Raw genomic sequence first — 20,746 nt, 5'->3', positions numbered from 1 at the left:
TTCCCCAACAGACCAGTTGAAGACCTATGATTGAATGAAAGGTTTGCAAAGTCAAACACAGCAATAGCACTGAGATTAGTCCTAGTTTCTGACAGAAGAGTTGTCGATGTTGTAAGTCAGTCTCCTCTTTCCTGAGCAAAGGTTGTGCTTCATAAGCCATGATCTAGTGTGAGAACACAGAGCTCTGTACAAGTCGGGGCACCCTCATTTATTTTAGTGCCAAGGAATGCTTCACTTGGCGCTCATTAGAAGTTTACAGCATTCCTAGACGTGAAAATTGGGGTTGGGAGAGAAGCCCCTGCTTACATGAAACTAATAGTTTTCAATTACAGTCCAATAATAGCCTCATCATAATAATGCCAAATTATAAATACAATTATTAATAATCATTCAAATACTGAAATATATAATTTTGTTAAAGTGCCACCTGCGTGCTAGATTTGATGATTTTCTTTATTTCTGTGTTCCAAAATCTTACTAGTTTCAATTACATTCCGGTCATAATAATAATCCCTTATACAACAGTTGCAGTATTAATAACTTCTGTTTGTGTTGACATATTAAATGATTTATAAAACTTCAAGTGAGGAACTCGAACTATATCCTTGTTCTTCCTGTGTGTGGCAATTATTCTGCCCATGAAGTTTTTTCCTGTTCTTGTAAGATGTCTTTCTTTTTCCTGATTGTTGCTATTATCCACCATGCCTTGGGTGGAGCTGGTATCCCATTGTTGTTCCATAAATTTCTTCATTGTTTTGCACCGATAACTTTAACAACAGCTGCAAAAGTCGCTCTATCCCAATAAATAAACTGTTGTCACCATTTTCCCTCTCAGCCTGGGAAGAAGAGCCTGCCGAACTGCAGATGGCTCAATAATGAACCTCCTCAGTTCCTTGGCAGCTCCCAGACTCCTTTAATTCTTCCTTCCAGCTGAAGATATATGACCAATTATCCTTCCAATTAAATTCCAAGTCCTCTTAGCATTATTCAGTTCACTTCGTAGATAATAAAGGATGGGGAAGAGTCAGCTCTAAGTTTCCATTGTAAACCTTTCGCAAAATAGAGCTTCCCTCCCTTTTTCCTTTTTTTTTTAACACACACGGTTCCATTTGATGTTATATTCCATATTTATAATCAAATTTCTTCCATCCTCACATGTACAAATATAATTTGAACTACCATTCAGAGGTGGGTTGCCTAATCATAAATGTAGAGAATAAAACTTTAAATAAAAAAACCTGTAGCCTTCCTTCCCGCCTCCACCGTCTTTTGCACCAAATGAAGTCTTATCTCAAATTCAAATCTTAAAAGTCCTTGCAGTTGGTTTGTTCCGCGGTTTGTGATTTCATCTCTTCTAGCACGTGCCTGTACTTTAGTCCAACTAAGCTCTAATTAACAGGAGAACCTCTGCTTCTTAATGGCGGCGTTGGAGGGTTTTCAGCAGGCAAAGTGCTTTTGCACTCAGCACCTTCCAGCCCCCCACATTCCATGCTGGAGCGAGAGCCAGTTACAGAGACAAACTGCGGGTGAAGCCTGTTCTCCCCCCCCCCATCCCTGGGGGGAATTCGCAAGGATGATTTACCCTCAATCATCCTTGTTTTTCCTTTGCCAACGATCTCCTGCTGTCATAGGGGCTGCCTCCATTAAGGCAGAGCGGAACTGGAAGCTTTGAGCTACTCCTGATGACCTGATTATCAAGCATTTGCTTGTAAAGTGCTTTACACAGAGGTTGGATGTTAATGAGTTTGGTATTCCATGAGTTTGTCTGCAGGGAGTTTATCTTAAAATGAGCATTCATGCTGATTTGCCTTCACAGTCTTTATATGTCTCCTTGCTAATCCTTTGTTCATTCCACACTTTTCTGTGTGTTTCGCCATCATCTTCCTGACTCTGAATTTGTTGTGCTCGGGTGACAGAGCATTTTAAGCCATTTTAATGTTGGGATTCTGAATTTCTAGTTTGCTTCAGAATCCCTCCCGCAAAATGCTGACAGCCTGGGGTGCGACTTTTGTCCAGAGTTTGATTTCAGACTTAAATCTCTTTTATTTCTTTCATATCTGTTCTCTATAACTCTCATATATAGGGAAAGGTCTCCACGCAGGGATTCTTAAAAAAATGTCAGCTATTTTGTTCAGCACCATTTCCCACAACCCAGTAGGTGAAAGCAAAGTTCAGAAGCTGACTTGTTCCCCTCTTTGGTAGACTCAGTATCACAAATGAGTTCATTGTGCTATTATCTCTTAACAATGTATAGTTCATAACTGATAGCATATTTTGGAGGGTTGTGAAATCATGCAATGACATACAGGTATGAGAAAAGACCTCCCTCTATTCATGCCATGCAGATTGCTATCAGGGCGGCAATTCAGCCTGGTGACAGGTGGTATCTCATTAGAATTCCACATATAATGGAATATTTATAACATTCTGATTTCTTAAGCATTCACTCGCTGGAGGCCTTCCTTGTTTTTATATACTTCAAAATGCATGGAAGCACTAAGGATCATGGATACCAGTGCTCTGTTATGTACATCCCATAACAATCTTTTCAGAAGAGTCTGCCACTTAATTGTACCGAATGTTTAATGTATCAAGAACATTTTTTGGCTCACGGCTTTCGATCACTGGAATGCTGTACCTCCAGAGGTTTGGCAAAGCCTGAACCATAACAGATTACTTTTAACTGAGCAGTCATGTAGTAGTTGGGGATAGTTAATCAGCTGTTTTCCTGCCAGTTGAACAACTTATTTTCCACTTTGTAGTATCTTTTTTTTCTTTTTCTTTTTTAAAAAGAGAAATTCTAAATACCCTTGGAACTTGAGAAACAGAGTGAGTTTATGTAATATAACCTAATGAACTATTTTAGGATAGAAAGGCTAGACCAAAGAAGTAGAATAGAAGTGGAAGAACGCTGACATGTTGAAAATGAAATGATTTTACCCAGCGGTGACGACTGGAAAGCACATTTTCTTCTCCAAATTCCTTTTTACAGTAAAAGCACAGGCAGACCTCCATGGGTATAGTTGTTGTTGGTTTTTTTAAAAAAATCAAAGCTTGAAGTTCATTCTTTTTGATTACATTAAAGAAGCATAAAATAGCCAAGAAATCTGTGGTCCAGAGTAGTTTGTTCTGCTAATTTTTCCTTGGGTATTTAAAAACCACAAGGATTTGGAATGGCTCAGAAATGGCTGTTTGTTTATACACCTACTTGTTGGAGGCTCAAATTTTTGTTCTCCATTTCAAATCTTGTTAATATAAATGTGAGTATGAAATTACAGAATAAGTGTTTTGTGCCTAAATAGGAAACATTTGTAATGTGATATGCCTTGTATTACGTACAGTCCTGAGGGGCTTTTCATATTAACATGCTCTGGGAGAGTGCAATTGCGATACAGCGAACTTTTTCCAAGAGTAGACTATCACTGTCCTCCAGCAGCAAAAGCATATTTCGAATGTTTCCAGAGCATTTCAGGACTGATGCTTCTAACAGTGACTGGTGTTGACATAAATTCCATTTTGCAATAAGTTCGTTACCTGCAGCGTTAGCTATGAAATGTTCTGACTGTGGGCACTGAGTGCCTTTTTTAAAATAGATACCTTTTCATAATGTATTAAAGCCATGGACCTGCTCTAAATCAATGAGGTTTTACAAATACAGTATAGTGCATTTCACTTAGCTAAATCAAACCAACCAGCATGCTCTTAACTTTTATATCTTAGAGGATCATTTGAATGGGAGGAGGGTTTTTGCCTTCACATGCTGCTTGCGGACTTCCTGGGAAACTTCTGACTGACCATTGTTAGAAACTGGACTTGGTGGTCCCCTAGGTATGGTTTAGTAGAGCTTTGCTTATGAATGATTTGTTATTACCACAAGGTTCCAAGTGTCCTTTACTGTATTGCTATACTATTTGTTCAGAGCTACATGAATATGGTTTCTGGGAATTCCTGCCTGCAGGTAGCTTAGCTCAGGGGTGGCCCAGCCCTTTTTACCGCCCCATTGCCAGCCCCACTGAAGACTCACTTACTGGGGCTGTGCTGCCGCGGGTTCCAGGTTCCAGTGAGATGTTGTAGGATCTTGCGGGACTCTCGTGCAATGTCACGGGGCTCTTGCGCGATCTTGTTGGAATCCAGAAGCTCTGCGTCATGGATGGGCCAGCCCTGGCTTAGCTGCACCAGTAAGCTAACCTGACATTCTCCAGTTAATTTTGCATACTGATATTCTTCAAATCCATACCCTGTGCAAAAGCTTCTGAATGGAAATATGGGGGTGGGGGTGAATTCAGTGTCTGTAAGACTTGCCAAGAGATCTGCTCCACTTAACAGTGAGGAGGAGTTGCGGTGGACCACGTGGCCACCCACTCCCCTCCGGGGGTGGGGGACAGATTTCCACGTCACCCAGAGGCTCCCGGCCATGCCATCACCCAGCCAGCCAATCCGCTGGCTGGGGAGGCGTGACCAGGCCCCATTTAAACAGAGGCACTCACATTCTGTAACCAATAAAGTTGGGGGCAAAATTTGCCCAATAACATTAACCTAATATCCGTGTCCTGGTGTCTCATTCATTGATGAGGGGGTGGTTTCGGGGTCTCGACACACAACTGATTTTGCCTCTGTCTCATATTTTATTAAGCTGGTCTATCTATCTGTACCTCCAGGGACCCAGGTGGCACTGTGGGTTAAACTACAGAGTCTAGGGCTTGCTGATCAGAAGGTCGGCGGTTCAAATCCCTGCAATGGGGTAAGCTCCCGTTGCTCGGTCCCAGCTCCTGCCCACCTAGCAGTTCGAAAGCACATCAAAGTGCAAGTAGATAAATAGGGGCCACTCTGGCGGGAAGGTAAACGGCGTTTCCGTGCGCTGCTCTGGTTCGCCAGAAGCAGCTTTGTCATGCTGGCCACATGACCCGGAAGCTGTCTGCGGACAAACGTCGTCTCCCTCGGCCTATAGAGCGAGATGAGCGCCGCAACCCCAGAGTCGGACACGACTGGACCTGATGGTCAGGGGCCTTTACCCTATCTATCTGTACTACTGTGTCAGAATTAAGCCAACGCTTTTGACTCTTCAGATCTTGTTTATTCATATTTCAGTTGCTGTCCCCTTCCACTGGAACAATCTTTTTCGCTAGCTTTTCCACCAAGATTGTTGGTTAATTCCCAGTGTATTGTTTCCCTGACTTTTGCACCCTCCTGTTTAAAATTACAGCAAGTTTTCATGCAGAAATGGAAGCTACATATTTTAGAGTAAGACTATCTGCAACTGGACTGCAGCATCCAATCTCTTTATCAGATGGACAGAGGCATTCCAAGTATGTTCTAAAGCATCAGGGGATACTAATTTTAAAACCGTATGTGTAGAGAGAGAATTTAGAAACTGGGCTTAAAAAAAAAATAAAAACGAACCCTCTGTGCAGATGGTCAGAGCTTGCCCTGCAACGTTCAGGATCATAACCATTTATTTCAGATTTGTTGATCTGGAATTACTATTACCTCCTGCTTTTCTACTCATCATCGGCAAAGGGAAGTAGAATCTCCCAGTGATGTTACTGTGCAATGTAAACTACATGGCAAAACCATTGAATATGTGTCTGTTGTCATCAACTGAATTGATAATTCATTTTCACCTGCAACATAAATGAATTATAAACACCATTTCCAGAAGGAAAGTGGCAGGTAGAGAAATAGCTCTGTAACATTTATATATTGCACCGTTTTTTGTTTTTGTTACCAAAGATACATTGTACTAACTAATTAGGGTTGCCATTCCCCCCCCTCCCCCGCCTTGCAAGGCAACTGCATGGATGGCCGGCGGAAATTTGACAGGTGTAGCTTTGACCAGCATTGGATTTCCATACTGTTAAAAGCTGTGGTTGTATTCAGCTTATTGTACGGCTATAAGAGACAAAGAAACCCTGTCCCAGGAGGCAACAATAAAATGGATTCCAGCATTTCTAGATCAGGCCAACATGGGTATTCTAGTCTTGATTGTTATTAATGCAGGTAGTGGCATAAGCCTGTCTAAGATGTGGGGCAAGAACTTGTTCCCAGTAGACCCTGATAGGTACGGGGAGCATGTGAATCTGTGGTCCACTCACAAGCTTTTAGCTGGTTATATCTGTAATGGCTCATGGAAGTCTGCTTAGCTAGAAACACCTATTAGTGTATATCAGCTATTACAACAGGTAGGTGTTAAAGGTTTGGGCCACTGATCAAGGTGCTGCTAGATCAGGAGTAGCCAATATGGCACCCTCCAGATGTTGCTGAACTACAGTTCCCAGTCAGGGGTGATGGGAGTTGTAGCCCAACAACACCTGGAAGGTGTTCACTATGGAAAGGTGGCATACCAAAGAAAAGAGAGGTGTATGTATAGAATCAGCAGTTCTACGAGGAGGTGCGAGGCGAGCTTATCCACACTATACTGGCAGAACTACCTGGACGCTCAGATAATTTCTATATAGAGTGGCTTCTTTCCGACGCTAACCCTAATGTGTCAGCGAAGGTTGCCAAATTCAGTGCTAGAGTCATAAAAATTCGGTCCAATCTAATTAGCAGTGTCCAAATATCCTCAGAACATCTTCAGGACTAGCTAAAGAGGATCCAGTGATATTAACTGCTGTAGTATACCCCCCTAAGTAGTAATACTCCTTTTAATTAGTTTTCTTTTAACCAATTGTTAAAACTTATACTTATTGTCTATTTTTAGATATTCTTGTCTTCTTTTATTGTTTTTATGTATTGCATAATTATGTGTGCTGGTCAAGAACCGTAATAATAAATCAAATCAAAGCATCAGCAGTCGGAGGCAAGTGTCGGGTATTCTTTGAAATCATGGTAATTTGAGAAATAATACGTCATATTTATTAATAGAAGCAGCCACTGAACACCGTCATGTTCTTCTCCATTAGGAGAATGTTGGCCAAGCATATTTGAGAAAAGTGTAGCCCCACACTGTTTGATTGCCTCATCCTTCCCTGCATGCCGTTGGTTTGTAAAATTAGGAGGTGTACACAGATACATTTGGTTATAACTTAGTATTGGTTTCCATAAGCTTGCACTCGGACCAGCCTGAACCAAATCACATTGCGGGTTGGTGGGAAAAGACTGGAAGCTACAATGAGAAAGGACCCTCTCCTTAACATGGCTGCTTTTCATTTTTGCGCACACGATTTGTTCTCTCAATAATAAGGTCACTTATTGCAGTGTAACATGAGAACAGTGCAAGCTGGTTGTGTCCTGGAAATGAACAGAAAGGGGGTTTGCCTGTCCAAGTCTGCCAAGGTTTCTAAGAAGCCGGATCTTTTAATAAGAAGAAAAATTGCAAAACAAAGTATTTAGACAGAAAGAAGTGCATTGGGAACAGCACCACCGTACACATGTTTACTGGTATGGGGTTGCAGCCAGTGTCAGCTTTCTGAAACGTGTTTTGTTGTAGAGAATAGCTTGAAAATGGAAGAGAACATGAAACTTGTAAGTGCATTATGGTGGGTGACACAAAGCAAAACCCAAAATAATACTGTGTTTACCTGCTTGGTTTAAGCTATCTTGTGCTGTGTTGTAGCCAAGCCCAGTAAGATGCATTGCCTTAGATTTTGGCTTTCCTTGGTAAATAATGGTCTGATATGATAAGCAACGGCAACACATGAAGTATGATTGGCAGGATTAGTCTTAAGTATTTGAGTGACTGCAGTGGAGCACTTCCAACTAGGGATGGACAAATCCATCCCAGCTTGTTCTCTCCAATTTCTGTATGTGGAAACCTTAAAGTACAGTACATCCCACCCTGTTCATGTGTGGCTTTTCTAAGATAATTCTGGGGAAATCCTTAAGAGCCTGTGCATAAGAAGTGTCACAAAAACAGCAGCAAAAATGAGGAGTACTTATGAGATGTACTCAGAACTTGGTCTCTCTTTTCTTCTTCCTGTAATACTGTGAAGCTGCTTGGAGGTGCTGGAAGAGGCTGAACATGGTTTGCTGTGAAATTGTAGGTCTAAAGGGCCATTGACTATAGAGAAACATAGCTTGTTTGGTCCTGAGAGCTGGTTTGATGGGACAGGTGGTGGGTGGGTACACTGTAAAAACCAACCTGGATCAAAATTACACTAAGAATTTTGATATAATATAGAGCTTGGCTGATTGGGAGAAATTATGGAACAGTACAATTAAATTTTCAGCATGCTATACAATTACCGTGAAGAAAATTTACTAAAGATGGTTTTTAGGTGTTACCCAACACCCAGCAAATTGGTAAAGATAAACAAAAGAAGATTCAACCGATGCTGGAAATGTATGGATGCGGAAGGCATGTTAATCCACATGTGGTGGTAGTGCAAAAGGGCAAAAGAATTTAGGAGGATGATCCATGAAGAACTTAAGAAGAGGCTCCAATGTTAATTCTTCCCCAAACCAGAAGCATTCCTGCTAGCCATAATAGGACAGAAAATCCTAAACGAAGCAAAAAACCTATTCTTCTATGCAACAGCAATGGCAAGGATAACATATGCGAAAATGTGGAAAGAAAGGGCGATCCTGGCAAAAGATCAGTGGCTGTTCAAACTAATAGAATTTATAGAAATATGATGGCCACAATAAGGAACATGGAGAAGAAAATAATAAGTGAGTGGGTATTACTAGAAAGATATTTTAAAAAGAGCCAGAGTAGTGTTAAATAAACAGGCAGGGTTAGATTTATGAACACCAATTAAAAAAGGGTAAAAGGATATGTACAGCAGGGGAAAAGAAAAAAAGGGATGGAATACAAACCAAGGAGATGGCAGCAAAATTAAATGAAAATCTAGGATGTCAAGGAAAGATAGGCTGGGAAGTCTTCACATGATAGATGTTTTATGGTTGTAATAGATAATTACTATTCTATTAGATGTTGTATTAAATGTTTAAAAGAGGTGATAAAGAAAAACTAGAATAACACGGGGGGGGGGGATGAATGTATGTAATGAAAAAATGAAATTTTTAAAAAATAATAGTTCTTGTTGCTGCTAGCAGAAAAGCACTGTTCCAACTGTTTGATTTTAGGAGTAGAGTGTGCAGTTTTGGTACAGCTTTAAGAGTTTCAGGGAGGGAGTTGCACCAACAATACTTAAAACTTTGAAAGCAAGAGCTGCTCATGCTATACTTTTCAAGCACACCTATTAATTTTGCCACATAAGTAATGCATCCCCGTTATCAAAGACCTATTGATACTTAACTCAGTGGCAAAGCTTTCACTGGGTTATACTGGATTATACTGGGTTATACTGGATTTAAGGTTATAAGATTGTTCGATATGCTGGTGCAATAGCAAATTCTATACAAAACGGCAGAGTATATGGCCTTGGTCTTGTATTGTGATGTGCCTAATGTAGTTCCATCTCTGAAAAATAAGTAAGAGGAATTTCAGATGGCATGGCATTCCCATGCACACTGCATCCACGTTATTTGGGAAAAGTCAAGAAATAAATGTAACAAATACTTTTTCTTATCTCTATTGACATGAAACGACTAAATGTGGCTATGTCAAGTATGAATGGGTGAATTGAGGATCTCACTTGCTTCAATTCCATACAGGCTTTCTTGTGAAATTTCAGTTGCTTTTTAATTTAAAATACTTGAAGCTTGAACATTTTTCTGGGGCACTTTTTGGAACAAAATAGAGTGAGAAGTGGAGAATGTTGAAAAATCACAGTTAAATTGAATTATCTTATTTGTTTTAAACAGTTGAATATGACAAGGAATTCACACCTTACCAGCGACACCACAAGGAATTCAAGTTTAATTTGTCTCGGATTCCAGAAGGAGAGGCTGTTACCGCTGCCGAGTTCCGAATCTACAAGGATTGTGTTTTCGGAGGCTTTAAAAACCAAACCTTTCTGATTAGCATCTATCAAGTATTGAAAGAACATCAGAACAGGTTTGTGCCTTTCACTGCTAAAATTGTAAAACCTGGAGGGAGGGAGACTTAATCCCCCCCTTTTGTTGGCAGGAATCATTTACTGGATACACTTAAGTTGGTAGGGAAAAATACTTCCCATTTAACTCATTTGGACTGGCTTCAGAGTAGACATATATAGGATTGTACTGTTTAATATGGTTCTCTTTTTTTTGTAACATCTTTATTGAAAGTTCAAAAAGCACATACTGTAACTTATATGTGCACCAAACATGGCGAGATGCAAACGAAAAAGAGAAAGAGAGAAACAAAACCCATGCAGAAGGGGAAACAAAGGGGGAGGACACCCAAAACCGTATATTGTACAAGGTTATTATTGTTCTTCACCAGATCTTAACCTATTACAGTATTTGTAACAATGGGGTTCCAAGTACCATTGACTTTGTCCATGGCAAGTCTGCGTTTATATGCAAGTTGTTCATATGTTGCTAATTTTTATAAGTCTTCAATCCAATCGTAGAAGGGAGCCACATTTTTATTTTTGCAATTCATAAGTATCAGTCTTTTTGCTGTGGAAAGGGCACAGAGAGTCCACTTGTATTGTCCTTTGGTAAGGTTCCATGTGCTGGGTAATTCAAGAGGCTATTTTGCTCTGTAAATGTAAGGTTGTTCCGTACAGTTCTGTTGATAGTTTCAGTTACCTTCTGCCAAAAATCTTTCAAAATAGGACAGTGAAAAAACATATGTTTTAGAGAAGCATTATCCCTGTTGCATCTCCAACATCTCCATACCTTAGACAGCCCCTTTTTAAAACAAACGTAATGGGGTCCAGCAAGGGACACGGGTGGCGCTGTGGGTTAAACCACTGAGCCTAGAGCAGGCATCCCCAAACTTTGGCCCTCCAGATGTTTTGGACTACAATTCCCATCATCCCTGACCACTGGTCCTCTTAGCTAGGAATCATGGGAGTTGTAGGCCAAAACATCTGGAGGGCCGCAGTTTGGGGATGCCTGGCCTAGAGCTTGCCGATCAGAAGGTTGGGCAGTTCGAATCCCCGCGACGGGGTGAGCTCCCATTGCTCGGTCCCAGCTCCTGCCAACCTAACGGTTCGAAAGCATGTCAAAGTGCAAGTAGATAAATAGGTACCGCTCTGGCAGGAAGGTAAACGGCGTTTCCATGTGCTGCTCTGGTTCGCCAGAAGCGGCTTAGTCATGGTGGCCACATGACCCGGAAGCTGTACGCCGGCTCCCTTGGCCAATAAAGCAAGATGAGCGCTGCAACCCCAGAGTCAGTCATGACTGGACCTAATGGTCAGGGGTCTCTTTACCTTTTTAATGGGGTCCAGTATATTCTAAATATTATTTTTTGTTGTATGAGATTGTAGTGTTTAATATGTTCCATCCCAATAGGTTGGACCTGGTCAAATAAAGGTAATTAAAAGCACCACCCTAAAATTCCAAACTCCTCCTGGCTAAGAATCCAAAGCCCATCATTCACTCAAAGTCAGCCCAGATAAGGAGGTTTTAGGGGGCTTCTGAAGTAGGCTCCAGCTGGGATTTCAGCTGGGAGTCCCTGGAGGGAAGCTGTTCCATAGCTGATATCTATGATTTGTATTTCAATAGCAATGATTGGATATGAACAACATTAACACAACTGCATCAAGAAAGTTGCTCAGGTAGCTGCTCTACGGTGCCTAAAATAAAGACTGAGCAAGCCAGGTATTTGGAAACCAAAGTTTTATGTACTTTTAACTAATTTAGAACTGCCATTATAAGAATCTATGTAGCATTCTTGGACAATTGCATTGTTTTAGATTATACCATGAATATGCTTATGTATGGTGGTACTGATGAAGTGAACAAAGGAGATTTTGTAAGTAAAAGGGGTGAACAGCATGGACATATGAAGGAGGACTTGCAGATGAGGAGTTTGAAGATTTGTCAAGCAATGTGTGTCGAGTTGTGAGGAAGCAAGTCTGCTTGCATATAGAGGAAGGAGTACAGAGTCCATGTATATTGTGGTGTGTGTGTTTGTTGTGTAATATCTAATTATAGGTATAGAAAGGGTATGGTGGAGGGGGGGAATACCCTTGTGGTTTTATGGGTTCCCTATATACAACCCCCCCCCTCCAATTCATGAAAAGCTTTCAGTCACGCTTTGCAACAGAATTGCATTCTAACTGGTGTGCGTCTGGTGTCTTCTGATTACTGGATAATTTGACACTTGCTTCCATGGACTCTTCCATTTTGGCTAGCTAAGAAAGCATGAAAGCCCATCTGCAAGTTGTGCCAAATGGAGTCGTCTGTGTGTAGATATTCCAAGCATCGTTGCAACCCTTTTTAATATACAAGCAATTCCTGGTTTAGGAGCTTCTGAATGGCACATGGCCACACACACATGCACAGCGCTGAACTTGGAAACAGCCCCAAAATGTCACGAAAAGGGACTGGTCTGGGCTTACATGTGCTCTGTGGACGCTCATGGGGGTCAGAACCCCTGTGCAAAACAAAGATTGCCCTGTATATATGTATACGGTATTAAACACCTTCTGGCCCAACTCTGAGATTATTTCATGAAAATTCCACAAACTGCAAGCTCTGTGAAACTGTCAGGCTTTAAAATAAGCGTTGTGACCAAATGCATAAAGTCAGGTTGGTTTGATCTCAAATGTGTGCTCTGTATTGGTCTCACCATGGGTGCATTTCAGATCTCATACAAACACTCCAGCAATCACCAGGGAAGAAGCCTTGGCTCTTCTGAAGCCAGTGGGAGGCTTGCCATTCACTTCAGTGGTGCCAGAATCACACCTTAGGGACTTGTTCTTGGGCCATGCAGTACCGTAGTAGCAACCGTATCCAGGAAAGCCCAAAGTATAAAGCCATACACGATCTCATAAGCATGTTTTTTTAAAAAAATTAAAATAAAAAAATTCACTGTAGCTTCTTTGAATAATTTGGACCCAAATTTGCTTGGAACAATTCTGTCCCCTTATTATCTCTTTATCATCCTCCCTGCCCCCGTCTGGTAATTTAAAATGAGAACTTCTGCACAAGTTGTAGATAACATGTTTTTCTTATTTTTTTGCTTCTTTTGTGTTGATGATTCATTTGGAATATATTGCTTTCCTATTGGGAACAGTCTTTTAAGGCTCAAGAGTGGAGAGAAGGACAAAATTACTTAAAAGAAAAGAAAAAAAGAACACAAGCCAGCAACAATTTCTAAGACACCGAGTTCCAGAAAATGTTCCCCTATAAGCCAAAAGTGAACAGCTGCCTCTTACTTAAACTACAGGCTTCTCATTCTTTTCTTTGAGACTAATGATGTGAGCAAATATGTCATGTTCCTTAACATTTGATGAGATGGTTTTCAATAACTCTGAATCTATAGAGTCCATGAAGTTGAACCAAAGACAGATTGCTCTGTTGTCCGCTTAGAAGTAGGATGAGCCCTTTTGAGTTGGGGTTGTTTGTTTAGTTTGAGGGCAAAGTCAATACAGGACTGACATGGTAAATCCCAGACTATTTATGTCAGGCCTCACAGTAGTTTGAAAAATTAGAGGCTGTGAGGGTGAATTGAACCTAAAATCTTGCGATAGTTTTTGGGGACTTCGGTAGTAGAATCCTGGACTTTACTAATTCAGACTACAGATTTTCCCACATAAACAATGACCTGCATGTAGCAAAGCAGTACATCAGAGAACATGAGAACAGAGAACCATGCCCACTTTCCTAATGTGTCTAGTTTGTGACACACAAAGGAAAATTAAAGTTAGGGGACATTTAAAAAAAGACCTCTTTTGCGAAACCCTTCTCTGCCATGTTGCAGAGATGGCCAGGAGACAGGCACCCCTGAATTGTATTTACTTATTTATCACATTGGTACTTGATACTTAGTTTATTTTATGAGGTATCATAAAAAAATTAAATTTTGCATATAGATTGGGGCTTGTCAGGCAAAACCATGACTTGTAATGGTTTTGCAGAGATAGAATTGCCTCTCCTTCTGCTGTGAGCACTGGATAGTTACCTCCTCCTACCTGGCCAATCCCACCCTGGCAACACCTCCCCCGGCCGGATTGGATGGCTGGCTGTGTGGGCGGAGACCACAGGTATCCAGCCCGGGAAGGTGGTGCCAGCCTCTGAACTGCTGGGGGCTGCCTGAGGCTCCCAGGGTGCTACGCGCGACCATGCAAAATGCGCACCCCTTTTATATGAGGAATGGTCATTGCAGAGATAGAATTGCCTAATGGGGAAGTGGCAAATAGATAAAATAATCTAATCCAGCATTTCCCAAACTTGGGTCTTCAGCTGTTTTGGACTACAACTCCCATCATCCCTAGCTAGCAGGACCAGTGGTCAGGGATGATGGGAATTGTAGTCCAAAAACAGATGGAGTTGGGCAAACGCTGATCTAACCCATTACCTTAACTGGAGCTGCTGTGTTGTTTTAATTACTTGAATATAACTTTTGAATGGATCGTCATTTAAATGCATGCTCAAAGTATTTCTTAAACTAGCAAGGTGTCTTAGGGGAACATTATTGTATTGCTACCATTTAAGTCAACACAATAGTAGAAATGGTGCTTGTGGAATTGTTACGGTATTATAAAAGTCATTCAGCCAAATGTGATTTAGGAGGGTTTTAAAAGTCTTAATGAATAGTCAGAATGAAGCTTCCTTTTCTATCTTTTAGGGCTCTTAAAAATAATAATAATACAAGGGGAAAGTTGTGGTAGTGGTTTTAAATCACATCATCATTGCAGACCACATTTTATCATTACGAAAACCGCTGGCGTTGTTAACAAGACATAATGGAAAGATTAATGATATTCTTGTAAGGTAGGTCAGGTTTCTGGCCAACCTTAGCATCCCTTGGAGAAAATTACACAGCTTTTCTTCAATTGTTTGTGAAGGCAATAACCCTAGTAAAAGAAAATGATGGTAACATTTGACCTTATTTCAAGAGGAACCATCTAAGTTGAAACCACAACATTCTCTTACCTCTTTTCCCATGAGTTATTTCTTCCCTGATTTAATGACAGTTCTTAAATCAGGGCACAGGAATTTGTTGACATAATATAGTTTTTAAAAAAATTCTTTCTTGCTTGAAGACTGTTGAAAACGCACCAGTGTAAGCGCAGATAATGGCTTATCAAACACCTGCCAAGCTCATATTGGACGTTTTTCCATGATACAGCGAGTTGTGAGTAGTTTGGAGGATGTGTAAGACTGTATCAAATTACAATTATCATTTGTTGTTGTCATTATTATTTTTATTTTTATAACATATAAGAGAAAATAGTTTAAAAATAATTAAACTGTAATATAATTACTTCTTGGTGGTAATGTGGTCCCTGTGGAATGCCCTCCCATCAGATGTCAATGAGATAAAGAACTACACAACTTTTAGAACACATCTGAAGACAGCCCTGTATCGGGAGGTTTTTAATGTTTGATGTTTTATTATGTGTTTATATTCTGCTGGAAGCTTCTCAGAGTGATTGGGGAAACCCAGCTAGATAGGTGAGGTGGTGGTAATAGTAACAACAACAACAATAACAACAACAACATTTATTATTATTATTATTATTATTATTATTATTATTATTATTATGAAAACAATCTAGTAAAGAAGAGCACAGCACTATTAAAGGCCAACTTTCAGCTTCTTGTGCCTAAACCATGTCAGCACCACATCAAAAATCTGTTTGAATTTGGCAATAATTAAAGGTAAAATTGCTAGGAAACACATCTGTGACAGCCCATTGAACTGAGTGGGAGTTATGCAACAGTATACGGTTGGGTATAAGGTCAATGCAGACCTTGAAGCATCAGTCGTAAAAGCGTCCAAAGGATAGGCTGCCATGTTTTCTGAAGCATCTGCAACTACTGTAGTAATCCTGCCATTAGGTAATGTAAATTGTTTCACATAGAAAATACAGGGATCTGGAGATGTAGAAGGAAGTTTGGTAGAATGACTAGGGGGGGGGAAGCAAAAGAGGTTGCACTTCTGGCTCTTATCAATTAGAGAGGCACTGATCCAAATTAGGCAGACAGTCCACACACTCCAAGGGAAAGAGCAATCAACGCCCGGAGCCTCAAAACCGGCCTGTGGTTGGGCTGAAATCCTGAAAACAGTAACACAGATCACCTGTGTGAATGGCTCATCTAGGGAATCCAGTCACCAGCTGTTCAAGATCTCATTTACCCTGCAACTCCTTGCCTTAAAGGACATGAGATCCACCTGTAAGCTGTAGACCACTATAGGAATGTGAGGCTACAGACAAAGGTATGGTCCCTTGCAAGCCACTGAGGGTTGAAACCTGGAACAGTTACCAGGATCTGCAGCAAAGTATAAGGGAAGCATGTTGGCCTTTGGTTTCTGCTCAGCTTGGAAGTGACCATAGCCTGGCAGATCCCGGGTTGCCTTGACAGACAGCCAAAATGGGGCACCATCTCTCTCTCTTTCTCCAAAGTCATACCTGGTTCGTTATCAAATGCAAAGGTTTGTAGTAGATTTTCCAGACATGATTGTCAAGAAGCTAGTATCCCTGTGACTAGAAGATAAAGAAGTGTTGAGTTTGTGGTAAAGACAGCAGCTGAATGTTAGACCTCTCTGGGAACGAGGTAATTCATTTGGAAGGAGGCCTTTAAAGTGAGAGGAAAGTAAATGGAATTTATTTTTAGAAAGCGTTTGTTTACATAATATAGAAAGAAACTTTGAAATTTTCTTTAGCCCATTGAGGTGTCAGGTCAGAAGTACAGGACTAAAGCTTTGTGGCTGATCAAATATATAAAGCCCTGGGGCTTGATTATTTTTTCCAAAGGTAAATATCCTGTTAACTCACCCCTCCTCAACCCTCACCCCCCCAAAAAAAATCCTCCTACACTGTCCAAACAACTAGTCTATTAAAAACCACAAGTCTGTGGCATGAGATAATGATCAAAGGGAGATACTCCATCTCAATGGGTCGTGTTTGTCTTGCTCCTTTTTGCGCGGGAACTGTTTATTAAAGGCGGCCTGCTGCTTGTGTATAGGTTATTGCAGATGTAAGAATAGGAGAAAGGGGTGGAACTCTACTGTTGATATTCCTTTACTCTAGTGCACCACATTGTAATTATAATTATATTTATTATACTTAATACTGATTAAGAATATTAAATTCCCCCCCACCATCCCAACAGGAAATTGAGCCAAATGAGTGCCCAAGTTTCTAATCCAAAATAGGGTTTCAATATGTCCAGGATTTCCCAGATATATCTGGAATACCGCAGTCGGCAGCAGTGTCCGGGCTGAAATCGGTAAAACGTACAGGAAAATCCAGATGCATGGTAGCCCATAGCCGCTGGAGTTAGCTGGTCAAAGATTTCGTCCAACGCAGGAAGGGTATACCAATATATATGGCTTGCATTTAAATGCAGAGTTGTAGCCTGTGCCCACAAACACTCTCATAACTTAAGTTTAAAAAATATATCCTTCCTGTGGTGACCACTGTGCTCAGTCTAGACTGCTATGTCAACGTGTTGTTGAAGAATAGTAAACAAACGAAAAAAGAAGAAGTTCAGCATGAAGAGCGTTTTAGTGAGTTTGGGATAATTAATGGCTCAGTAAATGGCTGCTGATGTGTAATAGTCCTGTTAAGAACCTGAGTAATGCTGACCTTTGAAGACAGGCCAAAACCTGTGGTCCTTAGAACCATAATTAAAATAAGAGGACCCTGTCTGAAATTGAATGGCTTGAAGAAAGTGTTCTTTTTGTTCTCACTGCATTTTAAGGGATATTTCTGCCTGGTTGAAAAAATATATAACTGAAGGGCTGGATAGAGAGTGTAGGAAAGTAGGCAATGTTGGAAAAAAAGGTATATATGAAATATAGCTTTTTATAGCTCTGATGTTTTGCTGTGGCAGTGCTCCATGGTGTGATGTGTGCTCAGGGAAGAGAGGGAAAATTATTTTAACCTGGCTGCCTCAGTAATATAGAAGCAAAACCAGTAGCAACTTCATCAATTACGTAAATTTCTATAATATAATCGGTGCTGAGGTAAATGATTGGAATGAATTAAAATCTTCCAGCTTCTTGCCCAAAGAAAGAAGTTTTAGTTGTATAGTAAAAGAAATGTTTAGATTTCATGGGAAAATACATATCATATTCAGTTGCAAAAGTGCTTGTCCTGTAAATGCTCTAAATAGGTGACAGGATGTATCGGTTTAAGAATAGTAGCTCAGAGGTGATATTTATAAAATAGCAAATGGACATTCTTCCTAGAAAAGCTGAAGCTAATTTTTCCGTTCTCAAGAGCCTTGTGGGATAGAAATTCCAGAAATAAGTGATTTCTTCTCAGCAACAGAGTCCATATTGCTTAGGTAGTCCTGGTCACTGCTTTATTTTTTCCTAGCTCATGTGTTTGATGACCTTATTTATTCTTGAAGGGCTTTACTGAAGAGTAAAAACTGTGTGTGTGTTGTGTGTACATACACAAATACATTCGTACATATGTATGTAGGCGGGCAATGCCCAAGAAGCTATTCTCCCATATTCTCTTTGATTAATACCGTAATAATAATAATAATAATAATAATAATAATAATAATAATAATATGCCCAGGCTAGGACTGAAGAGATTTGGTTCACAAACCAGAGTCAACCCTGGAGCTCAGCAGATGACATTGGGCTAGTCGCACACTCTTATCCCTACAACAACCCTGTAAAGTACTTACAGGTAGGTAGCCGTGTTGGTCTGACGTAGTCGAAACAAAATAAAAAAATTCCTTCCAGCAGCACCTTAAAGACCAACTAAGTTTTTATTTTGGTATGAGCTTTCCTGTGCATGCACACTTCTTCAGATACACTGAAGCAGAAGTCCCCAAGCACTTATGTAGGGAAAGGGTGGGGGGGTATCACTAAGAAGGGTGGTGGAAATGGGTGATTGACTGACTGATAGCTGTTGACGACTGTGAACGACTGCAAATGGTCTTGCATGAAAAAACAAGGGTTGGGATGGCTGAAGATCGCTTTATCATGTATAATGAGATAAGAATCCTATGTCTCTGTTCAAACCAGGTCCCTCCATGGTTTTGAGCTTGGTGATAAGTTGCAATTCAGCAACTTCTCTTTCCAGTCTATTTCTGAAATTCTTTTGTAGTAAGACTAGTAGTAATTCTTTTGTAAAGTAGGTTAGGCTAAGATTGCGTGGGAAGGGGATGTGAACCCGTATATGCTGTGAACAGCTCCTGGCAAGCGAAATCTGAATTGTGTTTCTTTGTGAATGGAGATAGCTCAGTCCATTGAGCATCAGACTCTTAAATCTCATGGTTGTGGATTTGAGTCCCGTGTTGGGCCAAGGACTCCTGCGTTGCAGGGGGTTGTGCTAGATAACCCTTGGGGTCCCTTCCAACTCTGGTTTGCCGTCTAAACATTGTCACATCAACACAATATGTTTAAATTAGATGGCTTCCCCCAAAGAATCCTGGGAACTGTAGTTTAAGGGTGCTGGAGATTGAAGCTCTTGTGAGGTGTAAAATTACAGTTTCCAGGTGTTGGGGTTTTTTTTAGGAGGAACCAAGACAAGGTTCTATGAGTGGATGGATCTTTCTTAGCAAGAGGACAATTCTTCTGTATTGCAGGTGATGAAGAAAGGTTAGGCCAGGTCATCATGAGGAGTGGAAATCGGGCATGAAAAACACAGCATGCTGCCAGCTGTTTCAGAAAAGAGCTTGCATAGTTTTTAGAGTATGTGTGGTCCAGTTTCTCCTCTAGTTTGTATTCTACTGCAAGCAAACAGGTGTGGGTCTCGGGGGTGGGGGTGGGGGATGTGTTTCTGCTTGGGGGCCAGCTTGCAAAATGTGTATATTTACACCTGAATTGGGAAGGAGTCAGTGTACTTAAGAAAGTTTACCGCGAGTCCCTCAGGGACCTGTTTGCTTTTTTGGACATCAGTTTGGAAACTGTGTGTATCTGCACCTGACTTGAAAAGGCTGAGCTTTCAGTCGTTTTGTAAATACATAGCAGCTGCTCTTGTGGCTCAAGTGGTGGAGTTTCGAACTTAAGGTCTAAATATTCAGAGCTGCTGAAAGGTGGTTGAAAGTGCAGAACGGACTTTGCTGTGTGAAGATTACTATGAGTCATCTCCATTGGTGATTTAAATGTTAATTTAATCCATCTGGCTTTTAGTGGTAAGCCAGTGAACAGAGAATAACACATTTTGTGCGAATTAATGTTTGAAAACCATAAATATTAGTGGGAAGGGTTGTGGCATTCCTGTACGTATAGGATTTCCCAATGCCATCATGTATGTCCACTGAATTTGGGCTAACGGACTCAAACAGCAGAGTGCTGCCCAGGACTCTCTCCTGCTGTGAGTGCCCACAGGCCCTGTCCCTGCCTCCTTCCACCTGGTCTAGGGCGGGGCCTGGAAGGCCTCATAAAGGACTGCTGCCGCTGCTTTGCTGCTGGTGCTGCCCAGGACTCTCTCCTGCTGTGAGTACCCACAGGCCCTGTCCCTGCCTCCTTCCACCTGGTCTAGGGCGGGGCCTGGAAGGCCTCATAAAGGACTGCTGCCGCTGCTCTGCTGCTGGTGCTGCCCAGGACTCTCTCCTGCTGTGAGTGCCCACAGGCCCTGTCCCTGCCTCCTTCCACCTGGTCTAGGGCGGGGCCTGGAAGGCCTCATAAAGGACTGCTGCCGCTGCTCTGCTGCTGGTGCTGCCCAGGACTCTCTCCTGCTGTGAGTACCCACAGGCCCTGTCCCTACCTCTCTCCACCTGGCCTAGGGCGGGGCCTGGAAGGCCTCATAAAGGACTGCTGCCGCTGCTCTGCTGCTGGTGCTGCCCAGGACTCTCTCCTGCTGTGAGTGCCCACAGGCCCTGTCCC

The 20,746-nt window shown here is 41.3% G+C and overlaps 1 protein-coding gene across 1 annotated transcript in view; it reads left to right on the top strand.

Annotated features, from left to right (window-relative positions):
- Positions 1 to 20,746, top strand: part of BMP6 (bone morphogenetic protein 6) — a 99,977-nt gene that overhangs the window by 65,148 nt on the left and 14,083 nt on the right. The window contains exon 2 of the mRNA XM_035124694.2: positions 9,709 to 9,901. Coding sequence (XP_034980585.2) covers positions 9,709 to 9,901 — 193 coding nt within the window. The remainder of the gene's footprint in view (positions 1 to 9,708; positions 9,902 to 20,746) is intronic.

The sequence above is a fragment of the Zootoca vivipara genome, chromosome 8 (genome assembly GCF_963506605.1).
Source record: "Zootoca vivipara chromosome 8, rZooViv1.1, whole genome shotgun sequence".
Lineage (NCBI taxonomy): Eukaryota > Metazoa > Chordata > Lepidosauria > Squamata > Lacertidae > Zootoca > Zootoca vivipara.
Note: the sequence above shows the minus strand (reverse complement) of the source record. Positions and strands in the feature narration are given on the sequence as shown.